We start from the raw sequence: 27,333 nt of genomic DNA, 5'->3' as shown, positions 1-27,333 counted from the left end.
GGTCAGTGGAACAGAGACACGTCAAGGAATTGTAGAAATTTGGAAGATATGCAGAGCAAAGTGAATGCACAGAATGCGTGCTGTGCAGGAGGATTAGGCAGGAGAGAATCTGGAGACACTTCCTGAGCATCGGCTGCTGGAAGAGGTCTAGAGTCTCGCTCCCATGGCATTGATTCATCTTTAAGTGAGACCCTCATAAAACCCTGCCTGGTCTCCCTGCTGCCCCCTGTCCCCGTCTTACCTTGATCCCCTCCTTTCTCATTCTCTACGTATTCTCTCAGTTTCTTAAATTGGATGAACACTACAAATATCATATATTGTAATTATTTGTACATGTGTCTTTCACTCCTGAAAGACTGAGATCCTCAAGGAATGATGTCATTTCCTATCGACCCATGGATCTGTCCCCCCTGGGTCTCGTCTTGCTTCTGCGTTTAGTTGGTACTGAAGAAAAAGAGCATCTGAGACTAAGCCTATCTAAGAGGAGCCATTCAACTTCATAACAACACTGAATCAAAATTAAAGTGCAAAATAGGGAAAATTATAAAATGTATGTATAAAAATGGCATTAATAACATGGCCAATAATGACATTAATATCATTTTTGGTGAAATAAAAACTGTCTAGAGACAAGTGGAAAAAATAATTTATTGCAGATTTTCTTACACAGGAACATGGAACATTTGTACATGTATCGTTGTGCTGATACGAAATACTAAATTTAAAGACAAACACTCTTACACAAATGTAGTTGCACTATATTTTATAAAGGTAGATATTAATAAATTATTTAAGAACAACAGGCCAATTATTCCAATAGGGATGCATTCTATGTCAAAATTAATGTTAACTTTTCTGAACCTGATGGCCTGGATATAACCACATTCTTCCAAGCTAAGAAAAAGAAGCTCATTTCTGGAAATAAATGGCCAGAAATGGCTCTTACAGGAGTATCCCAGTAGTACTTCCAATTTTATTCTCAGATGTGGTTAGAGCCCTGACATTTATCTCAAGCTAATGTAATAGCTCACTGTGAAACAGTGCAACTTTTTATAACATGTTGTTAAAGGGATTTAATACAAGGGATATAGTACAAACTACAGAATTTTAGAGGAATTATAATGCCACATGATTTGGGTGAGCAACCAAATATTTTAAGAACAGAAATGCGCATCCTATATTTTTGAAGAAAAATTAGCACAGTTCAAAATACTCATTATTTTCTTAGCATGGTATATTAATTCTTATTTTGGGAATCTGAAAATAAATTGCATTTTTTCCCCTAAAAGTTAGAATTCACTCTTTTAGAAAATGGTTTCTATGATGATGTACACCAACACGATATAAACTTTGTTATATGTTATTATAGTCATTAAAATATACATATACATATACATGGAACACTAAACAGATTTGGCAAACCATGATATGATATGTACACATGACCAAATACTGTTCAGTGTCATTTAATTAAATTCAACAACTACTTATTGGGTGCCTACCACTTGCAAATTACCATGTTAAGTAATGCTTGTAGTAGATCTTAAGACACATGAAATTCACATTATCCACATCTAAAGCCAAACTTTAGGTAATATACTAAACCTTGAAAATTACCAAAAGCAGAGCAAAGGTTGAATAACGAATATGAAAGCTATGCCTAAGAGAAAGGCTTGGGGCCATTGCAAAGGACAAAGCGAAATCTGTATCCACAGGGAATAATTGCTTGGTGTGTGACAGGGGACAACTGGAGCCCATTCTGCAGTCCCCGTCATCCCACAGTCTGAAATTCAGTTATCATCTTGTGCTGGTTCCTTTAAAGAGTGGAATAAATAGGGGTGCATTTTCAGTGATAATAAAGCTTGTAGTATCCCCCAAAGATTTTCTCTTCTTTCTTTTTTTTTTTTTAATATATGCATGCACATCTGTTTTTCTAAGTCTTCCCACCATAATTCTGGGTGAAACAAGGACCACCCACCTAAAACGAGCAACACTTGAGGTAGGGCTTAATTTATCAGAAGAGCCTCAGTAAGCATGCCAAAACCACAAGTAAATTATCTAAAGTAAAAACAGCAGAAAGAAGATAAAGATAAATATTTTAAAACTTGGCATTCCATTCCTTTTAGGACTTATGCTCTACCAGCATTTTTAGGGGATGTATACGTTTGGAAAAGGAAATATAATCAAGTAGTCTCACCCTCTCTAAAGAACCTCTACATCAACAGGGAACAAAGTATCAACCTTACTTCTGATATAGCGGCCTGTGTGTGGGAACCAGGTGGGCATGGCTTTGGTGTGTACGAGCCCGGCGTGAATCAGGATTCCAGTTTGGAGGGCTAGTGTCTGAAGTCAACTCTAGCACGTAGTAGTACAGCCGGAGTATAACCACAGGACTAGCACGAACCTGAGGTTCCCCTATGCAATCATATAGGTTATGGAAAAGTATAAATCGCTCTCCTTTCTAGGAAAAACGCACAAGGGCCTAGGATGTCTAAAGATCCCCAAACATTCCACAGGGAGATAGATTGGCCCTTAGAAGGATCTGAAGCTTCGTGATTAAGAAACCTCCCATAACTTGCAGTCCTGACTCTGGCCAGATGGTGATCTCAGAACCCCTTATGGAGCTAAGCAAAGAGGCCAGGGAGTCCCTCATTGTCCTCTCACCTCAGCCAGATTATGGAGGAAGAACCAAAAACTGGTCTTCCCTGTCTGGTGCTTTTAAGTTTAATTTCATTAGAGGTAAAAACCCGGCAACAATAAAGTATCCCCTAAGAAGTTTTTATTGTTCTAACTGGCTCATTAATGTTTCAGTACTTACATTGCTTTACCTGAGAGTTCATTTCAGCAAGCAAGAATTCTTTTCAAAGGAGACATATTTTCAGTGATTATAATTTAGCTCCTTGTATTTATATTCTGTCTTTAAAAAACGTAACTACATGCTGATTAGTCATACCTCTGTTCCTGTATTTTTTCTGGATAGAAACCAAACTTGCATTGGCTCTTTTTTACCCTTCATGGACACTGGGCCTCTGTGCTCCAAATGGAATTGTGGATCTGAGTTTTCTGGTGTCATAAGACATCTAAAAGATGGGGGACAGGGAATAAGAAAAGACGTCTTGACTATGGTTGTATGGAGAAAGGGACATGAACCAAAGTTCGAAATCGAGACAGTAATGACACATGTTAAAATTGTATTTAAAAGTAACACAGGATTTTAGTAATGGTGGTCATGCAAGGAATTCCTAAGGTGGTGTAGATTCATTGAGAGTGGGAGTGATGATCCGTTCTCAAATAAAAAATAAACAATCCTAAGAGCATAAGTGATGACTGTTTAAAAGTAACAAAATCATGCAGAGAGTTAAACCACATGCGAAGAGACATTTTTCTTGCAAATCAGTAAATACCAAGACCTGTTCTCTTACCTGTATGTGTATTCAGACACATTTATTTTTCCCTTTTCTCCAGTGGTTTCTGTTCTGCTTGTGAGGTTAACAGTATTTCCAAAAAGACAGTATCGAGGCATCCTCTGCCCTATGACACCAGTAACTACTTCTCCAGTGTGTATCCCTATTGTTATCTGCAGAAATCAAAGCTTTGTTTCAATAAGCTCGATCACCAAAACACTAATTTTTGATTACTTTACGTCATAGAATAACGTAAAGTCATCATAAAGAAATCATAAGAATTCTCTGGAAGAACTCCAAGTGTATTACAGACAAAATAAAAAACTCTCGGGGTGCCTGGGTGGCTCAGTCGGTTGAGCGACCGACTTCGGCTCAGGTCATGATCTCACAGTTTGTGAGTTCAAGCCCCACGTCGGGCTCTTTGCTGACAGCTCAGAGCCTGGAGTCTGCTTCAGATTCTATGTCTCATTCTCTCTCTGCCCCTCCCCCACCTGTGTTGTGTCTCTCTCTGTCTCTCAAAAATAAATACATTAAAAAAAAATTTAAAAAAAGAGATTAAAGGAAAGGTAAAAAAAAAAATCAAGCATTAATATTAAAAAAAAAACTAAAACTCTCACAAAATCTGTCTTCCAAGAGAAATATTCTTTTTCTAAAGTCATAAGATTCCAAAGATATGAATCTGGCAACTTATATGAGACGCAGGAAAGAGATTTTTAAAAAATAAACCAGAAAGGATAGGAAGTTTGGTCTCATCCTCTTGATTTCAGTACATGGAACAGAGTAGGTAGTTTCAAAAAGGTGGACAGATTTCCCATCTCTGTGAAAAAAATGCAATACAATGGGTTCAAGAATATTATAGTCTGTTGTCATGATGACGTCTTCCCTTAGACGTAATGACTGCCTGCCAAAGAATGTGAGTCGGTTGACCACAAAGGTCTGCTACTGCTATTATAGTATCTACTTTATTTACTAACCTGAACAGATTCTCCGTCTACTTGAACCTGGCCAGCAATTTCCATCATATCCAAGGCCAGGTGGCAAATGGATCGTGCATGGTGGATGCATGGCTCTGGTAAACCACTCACTGTCATATACTTATCACCAACTGTCTCCACCTAACACAGCACATATATTTACATGGTCACTGGTTAGAATAAACATTACTGTTTCATTTGCTACCCTTCTATCTAAACAACATTTCCCCAAGGCTACTAGTAACTTTAAACTTTCCTCCCATGAATTCGTTTAAAATTATAATACATTCAATTCCAACAAGATGAAACCTTGTAATTGTTTGAAACTTGCACACAGCACTTGAGGTCTTTGATTACAGCCAGGCATGGACACAGCATTATTTCCCCCCTAGTAATTCCTGGTTTCTCATCTCAGATACGCTTATAATTCACTAGGACAATTTATTACCAGTATCTCCCTAAAATAATGATGGTTTATGACACAAGAACCACTGCCCAACGTCCAATGGTTTATCATGTTCAATAACCATTTACATTTGTGATGTGCTCACAAAATGTCACACTGTACCTCAGAAAACCACTATAAAATAAATAGTCCTTGTGGCACTCCTATTACTCCAGATGCCTGGAGATGGTTTGGTTAACATTCTTGCTTTTATGAAGCAATAATCCCCTGACTTCATTTTTTCCAATATTATATTTGTTTTTAATTGAAACAAAGCGCATAAATGCCTTATAAATGTTTATCTTCAGGTCGGTGTAATCTAAAAGCAAACCCGAGTCCCCAGTCCCCTTCTCATGCTCTAAGACTTCTTTACTATGCAAAGCATTTATGTATTTCAATAAAAATGTCTCCGACAGAGCACTAAAACAAATGCTATGTTTACATGATGGGTGAGAAACAACCTGTGCAGATTCATTAATGTAAGTGCAAAAAGCTGCTGAACATTTCATTTGAACCAGGGAACCATCAGCTCTATTCATTTTGGTTACAGGGAAGAGAAAGGTTTACAACAAGAGGTAAATTATTTAAGAAAATGGTAAACAGTGGGTACATGGAGGCCTACTGCACCAAGGCTGTAGGGCTATAGTCAGAGAATGGTGCCTCGGAACATAGGGTCTCAAAATTCAGACTCTGAAGGGCACTGCATTAGGATGCGGTCTGGACTTGCCTTATAAACAAATGGATTTTTCCGGGAGTCAGTCAGTGTGTCAAATCTGGTGTAGAGGTCATTGAGCAGGTTTACAATCTTCATGGCCCCTTCTCCAGATGCATGCTTGCTACAGAAGGCATTGAAGCCCACAATGCCACTGAAGAGGATGGTCACGTTGTCATATCTCTTGGCAGGCACTGGACGCTTGTGTCTCAGCTCATTGGCAACGGATGGAGGGAGGACAGAATACAACAGCCTGTTCAGCGGGATGGGGAAAGAGCCATAGGAAGAAATGCTGGGAATCACAGAGTTTTGATGTCGTTTGTACTGTAAAAACCTGGAGTCTTATAAGACACCCGTTATTAGCCATCTATGTGAGTTTTCAAAAATACCATAATTTATTTGTTTTAATCACATGCAACACCTCCAAATCCAAACCAATTCAAACTAAATGGAAATAAGGCAACCAAATAGGCGAAGCAGAACCCTGGCAATAGGAAGTCAGAGTTTTCATCCGTGGTACTGAATTCTGACCTGTTATTACAGTATTCACAGTAGGAAAGTTGTCATTACCAGCACTTAGAACACTGTCTGAGTAGTATAATACCAGGACCGTGTTTATCTCTCAGGAATAAGAAGTTTACCTGAATTTGTGTAAATACCATTAAACCAAGTAGATCTCCTCCCAGTCTCATCCATGCCTCTTTCTTCCGTGGAAGAAACGGAAAAAACAGGTGGAGCCTGGGCTCGGCAAGAAAAGACTGTTCTTCTACAGGCAATCCTGCGATTTTTCGATGGCATCAGGTACCACGCAGAGGGACAAGTGTGGTAAGCACAACGGGAGGAGGGTGAGAGCCGAGGGACTGATAGGACAGAAGCAGAAACTGGGGTAACCGATGGCTCTTGGCATGAGGACCCAGAGGAAGAAATGATGCCTCCCTACCTTTTTCTTCCCTAAAGCCAGAGGACGTACTGTGCTAAGTTGAATCTTACAAGCTTTATACAATGTGTTATTTTCAAGGATGAAGTTGTACCACATACCAATAAAACCTACAGTTTGAATTTTTTTTTTTTTTAAGCAGTGGGAGGAATTTGAGCCGCCTGTCCCATATCCTTTTTGAAATCTGCAAAATATCTGGAGGGATTCAGGGATCTGTTGAGGGCCACAAGGAAAGTAAAGAGGCATCAAAGAAACCAGATATAGCTTTCAGCTTCTCTATACAAAGGTCAAGACAAGTGAATTAAGAAGCTATGTATAGACAGACATTAAATGTCATTCTCTATTTCATCCATGTTATTAATAAATAGTTAACTGGCGTGTTTATGTGTGGGCACAGCATTCATTTCAGGGCAACCACACACATATCAACGCAAAGAAAAGTACAGAAAGTGATGCTGTTATCAATATTCTTGGTGTTCAAGTAGAATGAAATAGTTCTTAGGAGAAGTCAGACAGATCACTTCAATTCTCCGACAAGCCATCAAAAATGAATACCCAAGACCCTGGGTAAAATCTCTCATCAATGTCCAGTGATTTAGTGCCTTTAACGAACATATACAAGCAAGGCCAAGTAGTATGCACAGTGCATATCTGAATGAATTATTTGAAAATGAAGGCCAATTCTAAGCACAGTGTTCACTGCAACCCCGAGAACCCAGCCAGCCCTTGGCACCCAGAGGATGCTTCGAACAGATCTCTCATATGAAGGAAGGAATGAATGGATACTTCACCTTTAAATACACACTTGGATTACTGTATTGATTTTCAGGGAGGTATTATGGCATTTATTCTTTCAACTTAGTTTCTAAAACTAGAAGACACATTTCCACTACCATTAAGACTGATGTATTTCTGTATGCATAATTTCTTTCTAAGTGATATGGAAGATTCTTACCTACTACTCCAGAGTATAACAGGTTCCATGCCTTTCTACTTTGGTTACCAAACTTAACCACAGTAGGGTCACAATATACAACGCCCTTCCTTACCCACAAGGTTACATTCTTACGTGTCTGTCTTTTTCTTTTCATCTTCCAAGGCTCTTAATGTGAGCTGCAGCCTATCTGTGAGGATTTCCAGTTCTTGGGTCAGTTTGTATTCCTCTCTGAATTGTTCTCCCAAAAGAACGAGATCGCGCGTGGCATCATGCAGAGGGATGTCACTTAGGTACAGACCTCTCCTTGTCAGATCGTCCAGGTTCATCACACTGGTAGATAGGGAAATGAGGCGAAGTCAGTGCCAACTTGTGTACATGCTAACATCAAGCCTGACTACTGTCAAGGAGTAAAATCTGGTCATCTCCTACCATTCAATAGGTCAGGCTAAAGACAAAAAAAAAAAAAAAAAAAATGGAGAGTTGCATGAAGACTCTAACTTCATTCTTTCATATATTTAAAAATCTATCAAGGAGCAGGGGCGCCTGGGTGGCTCAGTCGGTTGGGCGTCCGACGTCGGCTCAGGTCATGATCTTGTGGTCGCGAGTTCAAGCCCCGCGTCAGGCTCTGTGCTGACCGCTCAGAGCCTGAAGCCTGTTTCGGATTCTGCGTCTCCCTCTCTCTGACCCTCCCCCCGTTCATGCTGTTTCTCTCTGTCTGAAAAATAAACATTAAAAAAAAATCTATCAAGGAGCAGTGAACTTGACATACATTTTTGCCAAATCTCACTTTTTGATTCCATCAGCCTAAACTGAAAGGTAAAGAAAAAAACTATCCTGTGAAAATTAACCTGGTATTTAACACGTGGCCGTTATGGACTGCAATCACATTTTCCCCTCACTATAAAGAGATGAAGAAAACTTTCTTTTTGCCCTCTGTAACAGGGATGATAATGCTTCTTTTGAGAAACCAGTTCATTGTTGCCTTATGCATCCATTGACTGTTGTAACTGGTTGCTTTTCTCTTTTAGATGCAGTGATAAAAAGTTTACAATCAGATTTATGACCTTCCACATGTATTTTATGTGCTTATAACTTTATGACATGTATTTTATGTGCTACTCTTATTTCTCATTCTAATTTCTTCTACTGCTTTTGTTTGCTTTGAAAATTTTTCTCATTTTTGAAACATTATATAATCTTACTAAAGTGTATGCATATTTGTAACCTATGTTTTTTTTTTTGTTGTTTTTTGTTTTGTTTTTTTTTTTTACCGAAGTCATTTTTAGATTAGCATAAAAAGGGCACCTGGGTGGCTCAGTTGGTTGATCACCCAACTTCAGCTCAGGTCATGATCTCATGGTTCATGGGTTAGAGCACTGTGTCGGGCTCTGTGTTGACAGCTCAGAGCCTGAAGCCTGCTTCAAATTCTGTGTCTCCCTCTCTCTCTGCCCCTCCTCTGTCTCTCTCTCTCTCAAAAATAAACAAACATTAAAAAAAAGTAGCATAATTGTATTGATTCAGTGATAATCTGATAAGTGACTGCTTTTTAAAAATTTATTTTTTGGTTAAAATATCTTAAGGTTATATTATTGGTTTGAATTCTTTAAATATAAAGTAATAACTTCTGGCCATTCACAATAAGAATTTCTCTAAAATGACATAAGGAGTTGTGGCTTTACTGAAGAATTTTGGATTAATAAAATGTCTCCTTGTTATACATTCTCAGCAGAAATGTCCACAAATCAAAGCCAACATAAGCATGTCAATATAGAAAAATAAAATGATCAAAGACTTTAGTAATGAACCATATGGTTTCTTTAGATTTTGTTAAAATGCATATGTATGTTAACCTTGAACAACTCGGCTCAATGGCAGAATAGACTCATCTGAAAAGAGGACAGATCACCTGCTAGCTGATATACAAGAACTGCCCATGAACAGAGAAAAAAAAAAAAAAAAGATTATAAGCTTAAAATAAAAATGGCTAAAAATTCTTGTATGGAGTTTAAAAACAATCAAATTATATCTCACTTTTCTTTGTGTGTGTGTGTGTGTGTGTGTGTGTGTGTGTGTGTGTGTGTGAAAGAGTACCTGTGTGCACAAGAGGGAGTGGGGGAGGGGCAGAGGGAGACAATCTTAAGCAGGTTCCATACTCAGCAGAGCCCCACACAGGGCTCAATCCCATGACCCTGGGATCATGACCTGAGCCAAAAAGAGTCAGATGCTTAACTGACTGAGTCACCAAAGTGCCTCTATGTCTCATTTTTCTAAAAATTTACTTATTATCTTAATGAACTACTAACATTTTTCCCCTAAATTTAAACTAATCATCTTAGAATTATTTATAAGTAAAACTGCTTTTAGTGGATCTCATTTAACACAAGTACAAATCTTTCTAAATACACGGACAGGTACCATATGACAAATTGTGAATGTGTCAATATGTGACCAATTTCTTCATATGGTAATTAACAAAGAGCCTCCAAATTTTCTGCTACTGTTTCCAAAGAGACCTTTATCTCCATGAATAGAAATTGTCCCTATTGAACAGCTGTCATTCTACTAAAGCTCAACTTGAAAAGGGCAAAAGAAAAAAAAAAACCACATTGATAGCAGATAAAAATATAGTTAGAACAATGAAAGTGACTAATAAAAAGATATAAAGGGTTGATATTCTCTAAGTTTTTCTCTTTTATTTTCATGATGCATATTCTCAGGAAAAAATAATCATTAGTCTTATGTAGTCGTTAATAGTGTATTAATAGGGGGTGCCTGGGTGGCTCAGTCGGTTAAGCGGCCGATTTCGGCTCAGGTCATGATCTCGCGGTCCGTGAGTTCGAGCCCTGCGTCGGGCTCTGTGCTGACAGCTCAGAGCCTGGAGCCTGTTTCAGATTCTGTGTGTCCCTCTCTCTGACCCTCCCCTGTTCATGCTCTGTCTCTCCCTGTCTCAAAAATAAATAAAACGTTAAAAAAAAAATCTTTAAAAAAAAATAGTGTATTAATAATATTAAAGGAAGTTATAAAGTTCATTAGATTTTTCAGAAATTTTCAGGCAGTATCTTTAAATGAAGAGTGATCATGGTGGACTTTAAATTAAATTTTTAGCCAGTAGCTCAGCAAAACATGCTGTAGTGAATGTGTTACTAAATAATGTGCATAGGTTTCTGTCATACAAAGTTATAAATACACAAAATACCACCTAAAAAGTTCCAGTTACCTTTTTCTATTTTTCTAAGTAAATTTAGGTATGTTTTTCTTATTCTGAGTTGCCATGCATCTTTTGGTAAAATGTTTTTTCAAATTGGAAAAATACCATCCTACAGTTTTACTTCCTTCTGATGTTCATTACAAAAAACATAATTTACATAAATGTCAATGTAATAATATATTTTGAATAGTATATCCTGATTAGAGTAGCTAAATATTTTCAATATAGGGTAGTTATATTTTAAATCTAGAAATAATTGTAGAAAGTAATTTTTCGGTGCCAAATATACCCATGTATTTATGTCATCATATTAAATGCTTTATGGAATTTCTTTTCTACGTGGTGCCTCTTTGGAAGGTACAAAGCTAAGCATTAGCTACCTGCAGATTAGATTTTTCCACGATCTGATGGCACATACACTTGGCACATTGATTAAGACAGGACAAATTAAAAAAAAAAAAAAGAATACAGGATTTCTTCTGAGCTTGTTACAAATGTTAAATGAAATTATCCTTGTACTAGAGTGCTGTATGAACAGGGGTTGTAATACCTAATTATACTTGAAACATGTAGACATTATTAAATAAGATGCTTTTGGATTTCTCTGTTAGCTAAAAATGGGTATTTCTATCCATTATAATTGATCTAAAAATGATTACCTTGGTGAACACAGAAAAAGGATGCTATCGGCTTCAGGTAAGTAGATCATCTGCCCCTTGAGACGTAAGCAGCTGCTCTCAGTCCCAGTCAGCTCATCCTCACATTCTAATTTCTCTACATCCAACAGTCCTTCCTTGAAAAAGCAAGACACAGCTATTAAACTAGTATCTTTCTCCCTACGCAACAAGTCAGCAAAAAGAAGGACATGTAGGGGCGCCTGGGTGGCTCAGTCGGTTGAGCGACCGACTTCGGCTCAGGTCACGATCTCACGGTTCGTGAGTTCGAGCCCCGCGTCGGGCTCTGGGCTGATGGCTCAGAGCCTGGAGACTGCTTCCGATTCTGTGTCTCCCTCTCTCTCTGCCCCTCCCCCATTCATGCTCTGTCTCTCTCTGTCCCAAAAATAAATAAACGTTAAAAAAAAAAAAAAGAAGGACATGTATATCTCATTTCCCACCAAAGTGTCCAGGGGGAATAAGGACACCAAGTAGATCAGGAAGGGCATTTCACAGAAATACTGCCAGGTAATAAGCAAAGTGATTACCTTGCGAACACTGCAGAAAAACGAATTGACTATCTCCTTTGGACCCAAAAAGATAATAGTCTTACAATGCTTGCATATTGTTTTAAGGCTACTGTGAATCTTATTTCTGATTTTCCAGTATGGCTCCAACATATAATACTAAGTTCTATGAAAAAAAAGAAACCAAGTGTCTCTATTCCCCATACCTGCATTCACAGAGAGGCTGGGAGTAGTTCCAAATACATAAAGTATGTGTGGGTAAGACCTTTCCAAGGGCTTCAGGAAGGACAAAATATATATTCTAGGACACGTTTGCTGTATCACTCCCAAGAACAGAAACTATGAGATCTGGGTACTCCTTAAACATTCAACCAAAAGAATATTTTATCACTTTTAAATTCCGACAAAAATGGCACCAAGAATAATAGACAATTGAAGGAAGAATTAAATCAGTGGCTTTGGGTGAAGTTAAAAAAGTGTATTTTTTTTTTTTTTATCAGTTCTTCTGATGTCTAAAATAGTACATGGTAGCTGTACAGGGAGTAAAAGATATTTGTTTTATTATGTGAAATTGCATTGTCCCAACAATACAGTCTCAAAATTTACTTTTGTTAATTTTGATCAGTTAGTAAGAGTTCCAGTGCTGCTCAGGCAAACCAAAAATCAATAATATTGCCTTTGAAACAGGACTCCCTCTGAGGTTTGGTTTGAATTTTTCTATACCTTCTCCATATAATAGAATAGTATAGTAGGTAACTTTCCTTCAGGTACACTTCTAAGACATAACATCCCTTACTCACATTGAAAGAAATAATATTTTGATTACCTTGCTTCTCAATACAAAAACTGTATTGATGTGCGAAAGGATCCCATGGAAACTAATGTCAATATGAGGACGAACCAGAGAGAAGACAGACAACAGACTGCAGTTCCCAGGTTGGAGCTACAATGTGGATGAAAAGAAAGGATCATGTGATCAGTAGAAATAATTCTTACGATTTGAGATTAGATTAAGCCAGCTCAGTAAGACTTTAAAGTAGAAAATCATAATCATTTGGTAGGGGAGTTGCTTACTACTACAAAGTTACCCATTTTCTCATTAAAACAATAGTATCCCCATGTAATTTTCCCATTGTCCCTGTGAGTGATTAAAACAGAAAAAGAATAAATAGCTGTCCTAGGGAAAGTTGCAGTATGCTTAAATACACTTAGCTCAGTTTAAAAAACTTATGTGATATACGATGTACTGCACATTACATGATATATAATCAGTGTATTAAGTGAATAAATGGCCACATAGAACAACTCTAGAGCCTTTGTCTCAGACCTCAAGGAAGTGTGATGTCATTTTACCTGGGGAAGCACTCTATATATGGCATTGCCACACTGAGTAACCACCAGGTCCCGGTCAAATATTATGTGGAAAGGAAAAGCTTTGCAGAAGGTATACGGGCTGATGCGTGATTCCTGGGTACCGTTTTCTTCAAATCTATCAAGATCTTCATAAAAATCTTCTTCTTTTGACTCTTTTTCCTCAATTAAAAATTGAGTATGATCACATTCTTCATTTCTTTGCTGAATAACCTGGATTTTTCAGAGGGGGAGATGAGTTAATTGCCTGCATTTCAGTTTACTTAAAATCCTAAATGCCTAAGAAACTGGTTATGAGAATTGCATTTAGAGAGTTAATTTTAAAATATGCATAAATGCAAATACTATGCATGTCTTAAATAGGAAACTATTTCTGGACATTGACTTATGCAATTTGAAGACTGAAAAATTACTTACAATAAAATTGCAAATCTGGTATGAATCCTTCAGCAGCCCAGATGGCTTCTTTGATAGAATTGGGAGAAAATCACCCCCTTGTCCTGGTAGGCTCAGCCCGCTCAGCCAGGTACAATTGTACAGTGAATACCCCACAAACCATACAAAGTGGTTTTATTTAATATGATAAAAATGATATGTGCAAACAGAAGGAAATGAAATAATACAGCTACATATTTAAAAATACATGCAATGTCACTTTTTATCCATCAAATAGCAATTATACAAAATACCAAATTGGGTAAGATACAGAAAAAGAGTTATCTCGAATACCACAAGTGGGAGGGGATCTTGATTAAATTTTCTGAAGGGTAGATTGATAATATACAAGTAATCCCTAAAAAGTTGTGCATTCTTCAATTTAATTACAAGTCTAGGAACTCATTCTAGGGAAGTAATCATAATAGTGAGTAAAGCTCTATAATTTACAGAAAAAGTGACATTTCTGAAATATTATGCATAGGCAAATACATTATTAAGGTATAGAAAAGATGTTTATTCTTTTGAGTTTAAGAAACCAGAAACAACACATCCTCTTCCAAAAGGAAAAACTGTATCTCAACTGTGGCCAGATCCAAATGGGAAGTAGTGGGCACAATAGTTCTTCAGTTATAAGCTCAATGAAGGCAGAATGTTGCTCTTTTTGGCTTTTTTTGCTCATGCATTCCCAGCAGCACACTCTGAGACTTAAGAACAAATCACAATTAACGTGATGCTCTTGTACATATTCTTTCAAATCGTTTCATGATGAAACAAGGATATTACTCCCTTGAGTGTCACACTCACCTACTACACTGGCTAAATATTAGTATTTTTATCGATGATTTAAACAGTCTGCTTCACTAAGGTTGTTTTCTCTAAAGTTTCATGAACCAAATAAGAGTCAGTCTTCAAATTCAAGCCCAATTTTGATGGTCTGCTCTGGCTCCATTTTAGCTAAAGGAACTGAATTATGTGCAACCTAAATTTACTAATTAATTCCTCAATCTTGTTCCTTTGCTTTGATTAAATTGTCAAAATGAACTGCTTTCTTCAAAAAAAAAAATGTTTTTAATGTTTATTTTTGAGAGAGAGAGAGAGAGAGAGCGAGCAGGGGACGGGCAGAGAGAGACAGAGACACAGAATCCGAAGCAGGCTCCAGGCTCTGAGCTGTCAGCACGGAGTCCTACGTGGGGCTCGAACTCATGAACCACTAGATTGTGACCTGCACCAAAGTCAGACACTTAACCAACTGAGCCACCCAGGTGCCCCTAAATGAATTGCTTTCTGATCATATTTTTAAGCTCTCGTTGGCATATCACTTCTTGACACGGTATAATATTCCTTAAGTAGTTAAATTATCTGGTAACCCTGGACTCGTTAAGCTTACAGATTCAACATAAGAATACTTCAGGAAATTAAAGGTGTCTTTGACAAAAATTAAATATACCAAATATAACTAAAACTGAAAATATTCCAGAAGTCTGTGTTGGAGCACTTAAATACATGAAGGTCACAAGGCAACAAAATATTGTATAAAGGAAACCATGCAATTAAGTAAAATCTTGAATTTTATATAGAGTGTGCTCACGGCTGCCAATCTCCCATGCCAAGTACACTGATAACCATAGCAACTGCAATCTCCAAGTGAGCCCTGATTTGTGTTTTTTTCTTGAAGTTTCTACGTACTTGTCTTTTGCTCAACCTGCCTAAATAAAAACCAAACACAAGAGTAGACACAGTATGCTAAAAGCCCCTGACAAAGGCTCACTAGGCATAAGTGTAGCGTTAGTTTGGGGTCAGGATCAAAAATAAGAAATGAAAGGCATAGAATATTTTGGCTAAATTCCAGTGAGATTCTTAGCCATGGATACATGTTGATTCTCTACCCACGGTTTTAATTTTTTAAATGTCTCTGGATTTGATAATGTCAAGTTACACAGAGTCCTACTTTCTAGTTGTAGAAAAATTAAGGATGCACCTGGGACTCACCCACAAGTGTCACACCAAGAATTGGCATCAACTCTTGAAAGAAAGAAAACCACCGAATCTAACATGGCATTACTAGATTAAATATATGGGACACTTTTCCAATATAAACAATTTAAAGATGACAATTTTTATTTTGTATAATATTGTACTTAAAGTCTGGGCTTCCTGTATGTGCTAGAACATAACTCTGACATCTAAGAAATAGCCATAAGGAAAAAAAGTTGAAATAGGATATCTCTCTCCCTAATTCTCTAGAACTTCGAGCAACTAAAAAATGGCTCGTAAGGCTAAACATTCTGGGCACACACCAAGCAGGTGACTGGGAGAGACTGCAGGGTCAAAAAGAGAGAAAAACAATGGTTTTCTTTATTACACAGCTGATGTAGTACTACTCTGATATTTTCACTCAAAACTTAGAGCACGTATTATCAATAGCAACGATTTTTTTAAATATTAAGACCTAACTTCTTTCACCAAGTAATCCAATATTTTCTAAAAGAACAAAATTTTTATATCACAAAATGAAAGATTCCAACTATTATTTCAGGAACAGATAAAAAAAATCTACAAAGAGACAATGATCGGTAAAACAATATCTAATATTATATATGTATATCTTATATATCTTAGAATTTGACTATCCACATTTTGGGTTTTCTGTATTCTGAAGGCTACAGCTTAACCAGTCACTTTTCCTTCTGCTACTCAGCTGATGCATACAGGAAATGCAAGCTAGGTTTCACATTGCCTTAAGCAATGTATAATTGGAGAGATTTCTGCTGCCATGGGGAAAAAATATCCTGTATAATGATTTCCAAGGCCAAATATAGAATATTGCTGGTGTAGCACTGTTATGGCTCATAAATATGCCTCTGGTGAGGTCCACTAGAAGTGACAGCTACAGGTAAATTCACAGTGTCATGTTTAATATTCTGTATGTCAGATGTGTTCAGAAGAGCCTCCATTACTGACCATTACCTTCATGTCTATTTCAGTGCCATGTATTTGTTGAGCTACTGTTTTGATGATTCCGATGACAATATCCTGAAGTCCTTCTCTCTCTGAGTAGTAGTGCAGAATGAGTCCTTTGCCCTTTTCTGCATCAGTGCACCTAAAGGAAGGCGCACGCATACCTGGGTAGATAGTAGCAAGGTGGTCATGCAGAGCATCAAGATTCTGTAATAAAGAGGAAATGAGGTGAATAAATGATGCTTCCACAATGGCAGCTGACTTTGAGAAAGCAAGATAAACGAAACAAGGCTCAAATCTGACGTTAGTTGGTGGATTGACTGAATAAACATTCACATAACACAGCCTTCCCTTGTGCACGGAGACAACTACAAGGCAAGAACCACACATGGAGAGAACTTAAGGCTAAAGGAGTAGAATTAATAAAAACATCTGAGCCTATTATCAGTTAATACATTTTAAAAAAGGATAAATAAACAAGTGGGATGCAAAAAGAATGCTTTACTAAAGCAAAGTATACGTATTTATAGGAGCTTGGGGAAGTTGTATATGCATGTTATGATAAACAATACGGATGCCAAAAGTGACCCCATATTACCCTCTGTTTACATTACAAACCTAAAAACCATTCATTCAAAACACTATATCAGAGAGATAAGCAAATGAAAATATAAGCACACTACTTTGTGAAGTAATATTTTAGAATTAACATTTTCTAAATTAAAGTGGCAGAATTTCTTCATATTCATTAGTAGCCTCCAATCAAGATACAGCTTCATAGCTGAACTGTGAAATGATTATCTTTTGGACCTGAATCTTGGAAAACTAAAACAAATAAATTTACCAGTAAGTATTTTCTGTTCTTGCAGCTTTGCCATTAATAGACCATGCCAAACTAGCATGCATGCGTTACTCACTAATACACAAAACTTGTTTGCATAAACATCACCGGGAGAAATGGTGCAAACAATGTTTTCCTTAGTCCAACATGGTTTTTCAAATAACAGTTGATAATGTGTTAGTGTGTGTGTGTGTATGTGTGTGTGTGAGTGTATGTGTGGGTGTGTGTTACACATATATGGTAGGATACCCACAACATAGCATGGTATAAGAATTAAGAACAAGGTAGCTTTAGAATTTAGACTTTGATTTAAAACATGACATTGCCCTCAGCCCCATAACAGCATGGAACTGAATTGTCAACACCTAAATGAGAAAGGAAACAATTATCCCCTAGAGACTACATAAAGGGACATAGCCTTGCTGGCACCTTCATTAGAGTCTAGTGAAACCTTAATGGACTTTGACCTCTAAAAATATAGTATAATAAATTTGTGTTGTTTTAGACCTTTATATCTGTGGTTATTTGTTATGATAGCAATAAAAACTAATACACCAAGCAAATACTAATCCATCAATAACTGATGATTATCACTAAAAACAAATGGGTAAAATAAAATAGTTTCAGAATGCCATGAGCATAAAAGAATGCATCAAAAAGGTGCTGGAGATAGGCCAAAATTGAACTATAGTTCCAGTTCCAAATGTCTCAAAGAAGTCAATTAGGGAAACAAAAGTATCTAGTAAGATATTAAGAGGTGAATACAAGGTAGCTCGATGGGTACCCAAATTTGAGAAATATTCCACCAAGGCAGCAATGGCACTGTGGTTTAATTTTCTCTCCTCTCCTTTCAATGATTCATCCATTCTATAAAGTTATTTCACATGCATTATATATTATGAACCGTATGTGGTACAGGCTGGTGGCAGGGTAGAGGTTAAGATACAAATCTGCATGACATAAATCTTGACTTTAAGCAGCTCATGGCTCATATCATAAAAGAAATGTACAGAGTGGCTTTTGACGCATATATATGAGAGCCAATAACTCAGACTTAAAGAGTGGGGTCCAAAGACTTCAAAGCGAAGAAAAGCCCTCAACTAGGTCGTGAAAGATTGACATTCTGATTCAGATAAATGTTTCAACAGTCTTCTTGATTGGGTGAATCTGGTTTATTTTTTAATTGTCTTCATGCCAAGTGATTTTTGTTTTCTTTCTACAAATTACACCGGTTATAATCAACTCAGGCCAGCTCTTGACAAAAATTTCATTTCGTCCTGTTTGCCTCTAGAGGTTGCTATTGCCATATAAAAGGAATCGAATATGGCAAACCCTGAGTATTGAACAGTTTATGTAAACGACAAGCCGCTGAAGGCCTAAAACTGTTTTATTTGGTTGAGTAGTACGAGGTTCTTCCTATAAGTTTTCCTCATGAAAATTCTTCCCGAAAAGGGAAGGCACAAAGACTGTCTGACATCAAGAGCCCTTCTACTACTACTGGTGTTGCAAAAAATGTGACAGAAAATCTGGTGAGAAGGAAAATCACCAGAAAAAGCTTGATACTTATTTCCATTTCTCTCAAAGTAAAAACTGAGCTATTTGCTGTGTTTATAGGAAACATCCTAACGTAATCAGCCCTAACGTACGATGCTATGGCTGATTTCAAAGAAAAAAAGTGGAGTCCAACAAGAACTTGAAAATATGTATCTTAATTTTTTTCAAACTGTCCTCTACAAGATGTTTAAATATATCATAAAGCAAGGCCAATATCATTTCCATACTCACCTATTTTCATCTTGTGCCATTAGCACATTTCTATATGCAGCTAAACAGATGACATGAGGCAGTAACAACTGGCACCATTACTGTTAAGCAGCACCATTGATGCTAACGAAGGTCAGAGATTGGCCAGGATAGCCCAAGACTGCTTTCCCATGAGTCACACAGAGACAGGCACTGCACCTTAAATGTGGGCCCATTTTCAGGTGCCTGGGTGGGTAGCGCAGTCTTTTAAGCTTCTGACTTTGCCTCGGGTCATGATCTCGCGGTTCATGAATTCGAGCCCCCCACTGGGCTCTGTGCTGACAGCCCGGAGCCTGGAGCCTGCTTCAGATTCTGTGTCTCCCTCTCTCTCTGCCCCTCCCCTGCTCACACACTGTCTCTATTTTTCTCTCTCAAAAATAAATAAATGGGGGCGCCTGGGTGGCGCAGTCGGTTAAGCGTCCGACTTCAGCCAGGTCACGATCTCGCGGTCCGTGAGTTCGAGCCCCGCGTCAGGCTCTGGGCTGATGGCTCGGAGCCTGGAGCCTGTTTCCGATTCTGTGTCTCCCTCTCTCTCTGCCCCTCCCCCGTTCATGCTCTGTCTCTCTCTGTCCCAAAAATAAATAAAAAAACGTTGAAAAAAAAAAAAATAAATAAATAAATAAATAAATAAATAAATGTTAATTTTTTTTTAATGTGGACCCATTCTAATTTAAATAAAAAATACTTATAATACTAAGGTATTAGAATTGGTAATAAAATCGTGTTTAAATTTGTCACTCCAAAGCAAGAGGGACACTAAAACACATAAAGTCAGAATGTTCATCTTTGAAGTTTTTGTGGTAACCAGCTCTCCAGAGATTTGCTGTTTTATTGAATTTGTTATTAATTAAATGGACAAGTAAAGTGCTTTCCCGGAGCATAAAAAATTTAACACCACTTAATGTAATATTGATTTTCTTTAGATTGTATCTAACATAAAAAATACTCTTGAGATTTCTTTAGTTACAGCTTTCCTTACTTGGTTTTATTCTCTCAAAATTAAAGTGAGGACCGCAGCCTGTTATATTAGAAATAGAATTCATGTTTAAAAATTAAATTGATTTCATTTGAGTATATTTATATTGCTAAAAATGTGCCTTATTTGTAGTTAGATTGTACTTATTTGCAGCAACCTCAAAGGCCACAAAAAACATTCTCAAAAAAGCCAAGGGAAAACCATGTCCACCTTGTCTAATATTATCTATATAAAGCTAATTATTCATCCACATGGCTGTAGCAATGTATTCTAGAGAACAAGAGTTTCATATTAAAACTGGTATCCTATTTTATTTCTAAATGTACCCATGGGAGTAGGATTACAAAAAAAGACCTGAATGACCAATTACAAAGAAGTATATACATAAAAGAGACATAAAAAATATATATAGATACACATATTTCAGCACAGTGGATTCCCAGGAAACAATAAAGCAAACTTCAAATATGCTTTGACTTCATTCTTCTTAGCTTTACAATGTTAGAAAACAAAAAAGGGATAGGGAGCAGGTCCATTCATCTATTTTCCCTCAAGAGGCCAAAAAGGTCGGTCAGGTTTTCTGAATTCATTTCCTAATGTTCTGATATCATTTTACTGCTTTTTCTACAAGCAAAATGAATATACTTTTTCTACTCAGGAATTCTGCTATCCATAAGTCCAATCCATCATGTCACCTAGCATTTATTATTTACAGAAGAAAAATTAGTGCTCTCATCCTGGAAAACTGTGCTGGAGTTCTGGATTCAGTACAATCCACAGATTTAGGAAACAAATGAGTATTTATTATTCTTTTGAGAAATACTTTGAAGTTCCATATTTTCAAAGATCTTGGAATGGTTCAAAATAAATGCAAGTTGTCTCTGTAATATGCACAGTAAAAATAACTTCATACATAATTACAGAGACAAAGTTTCCAGGAATTAACTACCTCATTTCCCTCCTTCCTTGGCATCTAATGAAAAATCTCTAAATGATCCACATAAGTGGGTGGAGTAAGTCCTTTCCTTGAAAGTTTTGAGAGAGATTTTTCAGTCTCCAAGTAGCCTCTTCCTAGAGAAGGGGGAAAAGGGAGTTGCCTGTGTTATTTGAGAACATTACTGAAGTGTAGAATGGGAAGAAATCTTAAAAAGCAGTCATTTCAAACCTCTCTTTTTTTAAGGAAGGAAAATGAGATAAAGTATCTCCATTGATTTTGCTTCTTACACTTCTGAGAAACACGACCAACACCATTTGTTACAAACAGCCTGCAATTTGCAACATATTTTGTCGAGTTTGATAAGGAATAAGTCATTTTAGAATTTGAACATAAAAAAATTCAAACAAGCAGGCTCTAAATAAAGTGAAAAACTCAACCCTGTATAATGGGAAGAACCAAGTTTGGGGTGTGAACAGCATGAGATCAGAACAAGTAAAAAGTTAACACTTTAATGATATTCTTCCTGCCTCTTGGTGCTACTTCCTGCGACATAGCCTTCCAACTGGAAAGACACAGAGAATCTTTTTAAAAAGAAATAATGTAAGGGTATATTTAAAAAAAAATTAGGGGTGCCTGGGTGGCTCAGTCGGTTAAACGCCCGACTTCGGTTCAGGTCATGATGTCATAGTTTGTGGGTTCGAGCCCCGTGTCAGGCTCTCTGCTGTCAATGCAAAGCCTGCTTCAGGTCCTCTGTCTCCCTCACTCTGCTCCTCCTCCAACCTCTCTCTGTCTCTCAAAAATAAATAAACATTAAAAAAATTTTTTTTAATTGTTATCAGAGTCACTAAAATTATTTCACTGGTAATATTTTTAAAACTACATATAATTATCACTACCATCCTCTCAAGAGAAATATTTCAATTAAAGAAAAAAAGACAAATAGTCATAAAATTACCTGCCTAAATTTTTCACTTATTCTACTGTTTTTAAATTCATGTTTAAAAAAAAAATCCTGGTTATTTTGTGAAGAAATATACCAATTACTCAAAGAGAAAAAATATCTTACAATTCTAAAATACTCATCTTCCCTTACTGGTCAATTTTAAAATTATAGTTTAAAGAAATTGGCATTTTAGATGTTGAGAAAAAGTTCCTTTTGAAATTCAAAAGTTAAAAATAAAATGGGGGCGCCTGGGTGGCTCAGTCGGTTAAGCGTCCGACTTCGGCTCAGGTCACGATCTCACGGTCTGTGAGTTCGAGCCCCGCGTCGGGCTCTGGGCTGATGGCTCAGAGCCTGGAGCCTGCTTCCGATTCTGTGTCTCCCTCTCTCTCTGCCCCTCCCCCGTTCATGCTCTGTCTCTCTCTGTCTCAAAAATAAATAAACGTTAAAAAAAAATTAAAAAAAATAAAATAAAATGAATGGTGCATTTTTGTCTAAGAAATATTGTAAATAATTTAGGGAAGTATTAGAATTTCACAGCTGTTCAGGAAAATCCTCAGATTTCCCAAAATAGCATTTTGCACAAACATTGAAGAATTTTAGATCTGTCATCAATCCCAGATTGCTCCTGGTGGGTTGGCCAAAGCACAACGTTGTGCTTTAAAAGCCAAAACCTTGAGCCAACATGAATTTGAGGAAAATCCCATCGCAGCCTGAACAGAGGTGCTTGTAGAGGAACATTCACATATATGAACTGAATGAATGAGTGAAACTGCCACCATACCAAAATTAAGGAAGGAACCGGTGTTTCCAGAAGACAATAACAGAATATGTGTTTGATATTCAACTGAGATTCCGATGCCTATTTAAGCAAGCTCATCATTTCAATTGTGGCTAACCTCTAAGATGGCAAATTGCTCACTTATTAATTTATTAATTTTTCAATAATCAACCCTGGCAGCTTTCCATGCTCATTGCAATTTCATTTTACCTCTGTAAAATTATTAGGGAGGTAAAGAATATATAATGTATGTAATCATAATGTAACACCACTGAGAATGAATTGGTAGCAGTGCTATAGATTGACTTGGGTTTCATTCCCCAAGGCTATCTATATATTATCCTTATCAAACATGGCTTATTCAAAGCTCTTGACTCATCCATTAATATGTATATAAGTGTACATATATGTAGTAATGAAAATAAACAGTAATTTTTTTTATGTAGACATAAAAAATAAAGAGGCAAACAATACGCAGAGTGCTGTCCCAATTATGCATTCCTGCATGTCAAAGCACCCCAAACTGATTGGCTTGAAACAATAATATATCTCTCACGGTTCTGCCAATTTTCTGGACTCAGGAAGTCCTTGGGTTGGAGTCAGATGAAGCTGGCGATGGTGTCACCATAATACTCTACCAGGCTGTTTTCCCAGGATAGATCACTCAAAAGGCTGATAGTGGTTGTTGGCCCTTTGCTGGGAGTTCAGCTCGCGCTGCTGACAGCCTACACATGACCTCTCCATGTAGCTTGGGCTTCTCATTTCATGCTGCTGGGGTCCTGGAGGGAGCATCCTAAGAGCAACTATTCCAAGACACTCTGGTGCAAACATAAAGACTTCTTATGAACAAGCTTAGGAAGTATCAAAATACCGCCATGTTCCATTGGTCAAATAATCACTAAAGCCAACCCAGATTCAAGGTAAGGCAAATTCCACCTCTTGATGGGAGTGACAAAATCATATGGCACAGGAGCATGTGACATAGGAGATATTAATGCAGTGATTTTTGGAAAAATACGCTCTACAATAATGCAAACAGGACACTGGAAGTAAGATGAGCATAAATTAAGTGGAAATGCTGTCAAATTGGACGTTTCTTACTAGCTATTTTTTTCTTTTTTCTTTTTTTTTTTTAATGAAGCTTTCAAATCCTACATATTTCCTGTGGTATTTTAATCAATACAGTAGAGGCTTCAAATAGAAATTTACTACAGTAGCAGCATGAAACTACATGTTTTATTCTTAATTTAAGAATAAGAAAATGGCAGAATAAAAGAAAACCTTGCTGATATAAGGTCTTATTTCTAGGACAACATATTCAAATAACATGTATACAATTCAAAATTAAAAATGTCTTCCTGTTTTTGTTCATCTCTTTTTGATAAATCATGTTTCTTTCCATTTACTAAATCACCTAAAGAATAATAATAAATTCCAAAGTTTATCTACTTTTATCACTAGTCCACAAATCGATGGTTTCACAAGAGATTTAAAGAAAAACAATTCCAAACTATGTAATGTTTAGAAGTGTAATGTTTCTAAAAAGTTTCTTCTGAAAATGTTTCCTCAGTTGGGGCATCTGGGTGGCTCAGTTGGTTAAGCTTCTAACTCTTGATTTTGGTTCAGGTCACGGTCTCACAATTGTAGGATTGAACCCTGCTTCAAGCCTCCTGTGGAGCTCTGCACTGACAGCATGGTGCCTACTTGGGATTCTCTCACTCCCTCTCTCCTCTGCTTCCCCCCCCCCCACCTTACACCATGGTGTTCTCTCTCCTCTCTCTCTCTCTCTCTCTCTCTCTCCCTCTCTCTCTCTCTCAAAAAAGAAATAATCATTTAAAAATAAATGAAAAACATAAATAAATAAGTATTCCCTATACTTAGCCATTTAGTAGTTTTAGATGTTTTTTGTTAAGTCTTGAGGTAGATTAAAAATAAGCATGGTGTATGGGGCACCTGGGTGGCTCAGTCGGTTAAGCAACCGACTTCAGCTCAGGTCATGATCTCACGGTTCGTGAGTTCAAGCCCCGCCTCAGGCTCTGGGCTGATGGCTCAGAGCCTGGAGCCTGCTTCCGATTCTGTGTCTCCCTCTCTCTCTGCCCCTCCCCCGTTCATGCTCTGTCTCTCTCTGTCTCAAAAATAAATAAACGTTAAAAAGAAATTATTTTTTTAAATAAAAATAAGCATGGTGTAAATGTTTTAAAATTTAATTTGGAGGCACAAAAGATAAGCAGGGTCACAAATTTGATATTAGTAGCAAAGCCTTTTAAATAAGATCTGTTCATTATTTAAACTGTTTAAATTGTTAAATTTAAATCATTAAATTGTTTCAATTGACTAATCAAAGGAAATGATAAAATTAACATGAGAAACATTTTTCTGGAACTAAAAGACAGATAATATCTATTCAGTGTGTTCTTAAATATATTTCTATAAAAGAGAAGAAGAATTATCTGAATAAAATAGCTTGAGCCAAACACACACACACACACACACACACACACACACACACACACACTCATTCAGAATTAACTAATTCTAACATTCAAAGACTCTCTATTACTCTTAAATACAGAGAACAAACTGAGGGTTTATGGGGGGTGGGGGAGAGGGGAAAATGGGTGATGGACATTGAGGAGGGCACTTGTTGGGATAAGCACTAAGTGTTGTATGTAAGCGATGAATCATGGGAATCTAATCCCGAAGCCAAGAGCACACTGTATACACTGTATGTTAGCCAGCTTGACAATAACCAAACAAAAACAAAAACAAAGACTATTGATTGCTTATTATATGCTGTTCTTGGTACTAAAAACTTTTGAAAATTATTTCAGGAAAAGCAAAAATAGAATATATGTTAAATTCTTAATAATGTGTACAATTGAGAGGCTGAGGACAGACAACTTCCAAGGACATCCTCTTTAGAACCATGATGAATGGTCAGAGCTGCCCAGCCTAAGGCATGGCCAAATGATTTCCCATGTTGTAATTCCAGTAGCTATTATACTATTGCCTGGGAATTCCAAATGGAGATATTAGGATGATCATTTTATAAGTTTCCATACATACAAATAATGTAACTTGTACGTTAATTAATAAACACTAATTTGCCCTGTCCCATGTGATGGACATTTCAAACTATAATTCATCTCTAAATAAAATTATAGAGTCTCCTCAAAATGAGTTTTTTTATCTTTAATAAAAGAATTAATCTTGAGCTCTTATTGTATTTGCTTCCTATTTTTGTGGAAACGAGCAAAACTTCATTCTTCAATCTTCAAAAATGGTATTTATTCTTTCCCAGATACAAATTGTATCTGTGGAGATACCATCATTAAGAGATTATACATGGTCTCTGGCTCCATGAAGTTTACATTCCAGCCCAACAAACAGGAAATGATAATACAGTCTGAGAAACATGAAAACATGGGAAACAGCAATTGCCCTGAGGCCAGAGATTGGAGAGAGGAGTGGTGTCTTCCTGGACAAGTAGTTTGACCAGCAAGATAAACAGGATTTATTTAGATGAAAAGTATCAGTAACAGTGCTCCAGACAAAGGGAAGAGCAGGTGCAAAAACTCAGAGGATAGAGACAAAAAGATAAAAACAAAGATTCTAAAAGAAATTCTGTTTGGCTAGGCTGGGGAAGAGGAAGAGGAAGGATGGATAGGGGATGTAAGTAGTTGGAATTGCTTTAAGTACTTTCTACATTTTCCAGTGAGTAACTGAAAAGCATTGAAGGGTTTAAGCAAGAAAATAATATAATGAGATATATTTGCATTTCAGAAAAACCAGTAGAGTGGAAAAGAGATTGGAAGAGTCTTGAAGGGAGGCCGGGTAACCATCTGATCTCTAGAGAATGATAGCTCCCACGGAAGGGTAGAGGAAATGAAAACAAGTGGTAGAATTCTCAAAATATAGTATTTAAGAAACAGACTCCAAGGATTTGATTACTGATTAAAATCAGGGGGTGAAAAAGACAGAAGAGTTTTTAAACTCCATTTATTTTTTAATGTTTATTTATTATTTTGAGAGAGAGAAAACATGCAAGCAAGAGAGAGAATCCCAAGCAGGCCCCTTGCTATCAGCCTGATATGGAGCTCGATCCCATGAACTGTGAAATCATGACCCAAGCCAAAAGCAAGATTCGGACACTCAACCAAATGAGGCACCCAGGTGCCCCTAAACTCTCTTTAAAATGAGACCCAGTTTATCTTTCTCTTTGGTGAAGGATTAAAGTCTACAAAAACTAATGTTTTGTTGATTTATGTAACAAAAAATGTAAATTTTTTATATGTGAATGAAGATCTGAAGACAATTTATGAAAATCAGTGGCTTTATTTCATAGGATCTTAAAAAAATTTATTGAAATCAGTTGCTTTATTTTATAATCACTTACACAGAATAAAAATATTCATTTAATTTCTATAGAAATAGGCTAATCATAAGATAAATACCTACTTTTAAGAAAAGGAGTATGTTAGTACATTCAAT

The 27,333-nt window shown here is 36.9% G+C and overlaps 1 protein-coding gene across 3 annotated transcripts in view; it reads right to left on the bottom strand.

Moving 5' to 3' along the window:
- Window positions 1–628: 628 nt before the first annotated feature.
- GUCY1B1 (guanylate cyclase 1 soluble subunit beta 1) overlaps window positions 629–27,333 on the bottom strand; it is a 48,961-nt gene continuing 22,256 nt past the window's right edge. For 2 of the 3 annotated variants that reach the window (XM_078445660.2, XM_078445662.2), the window contains 10 exons: window positions 16,574–16,771; window positions 13,151–13,381; window positions 12,624–12,740; window positions 11,277–11,410; window positions 7,542–7,739; window positions 5,551–5,788; window positions 4,379–4,519; window positions 3,423–3,577; window positions 2,954–3,080; window positions 1,837–2,058 (listed from right to left, as the gene is read on the bottom strand). In XM_078445660.2, coding sequence (XP_078301786.1) covers window positions 2,026–2,058; window positions 2,954–3,080; window positions 3,423–3,577; window positions 4,379–4,519; window positions 5,551–5,788; window positions 7,542–7,739; window positions 11,277–11,410; window positions 12,624–12,740; window positions 13,151–13,381; window positions 16,574–16,771 — 1,572 coding nt within the window. In that variant the 3' untranslated portion in view covers window positions 1,837–2,025. Of the gene's footprint in view, window positions 1,815–1,836; window positions 2,059–2,953; window positions 3,081–3,422; window positions 3,578–4,378; window positions 4,520–5,550; window positions 5,789–7,541; window positions 7,740–11,276; window positions 11,411–12,623; window positions 12,741–13,150; window positions 13,382–16,573; window positions 16,772–27,333 lie in introns of those variants that run through there. The other variant, XM_078445661.2, reaches the window with a different exon arrangement.

Source organism: Panthera onca, chromosome B1, assembly GCF_046562875.1.
Source record: "Panthera onca isolate mPanOnc1 chromosome B1, mPanOnc1 haplotype 2, whole genome shotgun sequence".
NCBI lineage: Eukaryota > Metazoa > Chordata > Mammalia > Carnivora > Felidae > Panthera > Panthera onca.
The sequence above is the reverse complement of the archived record's forward strand: the minus strand, read 5'-3'. Positions and strand labels throughout refer to the sequence as shown.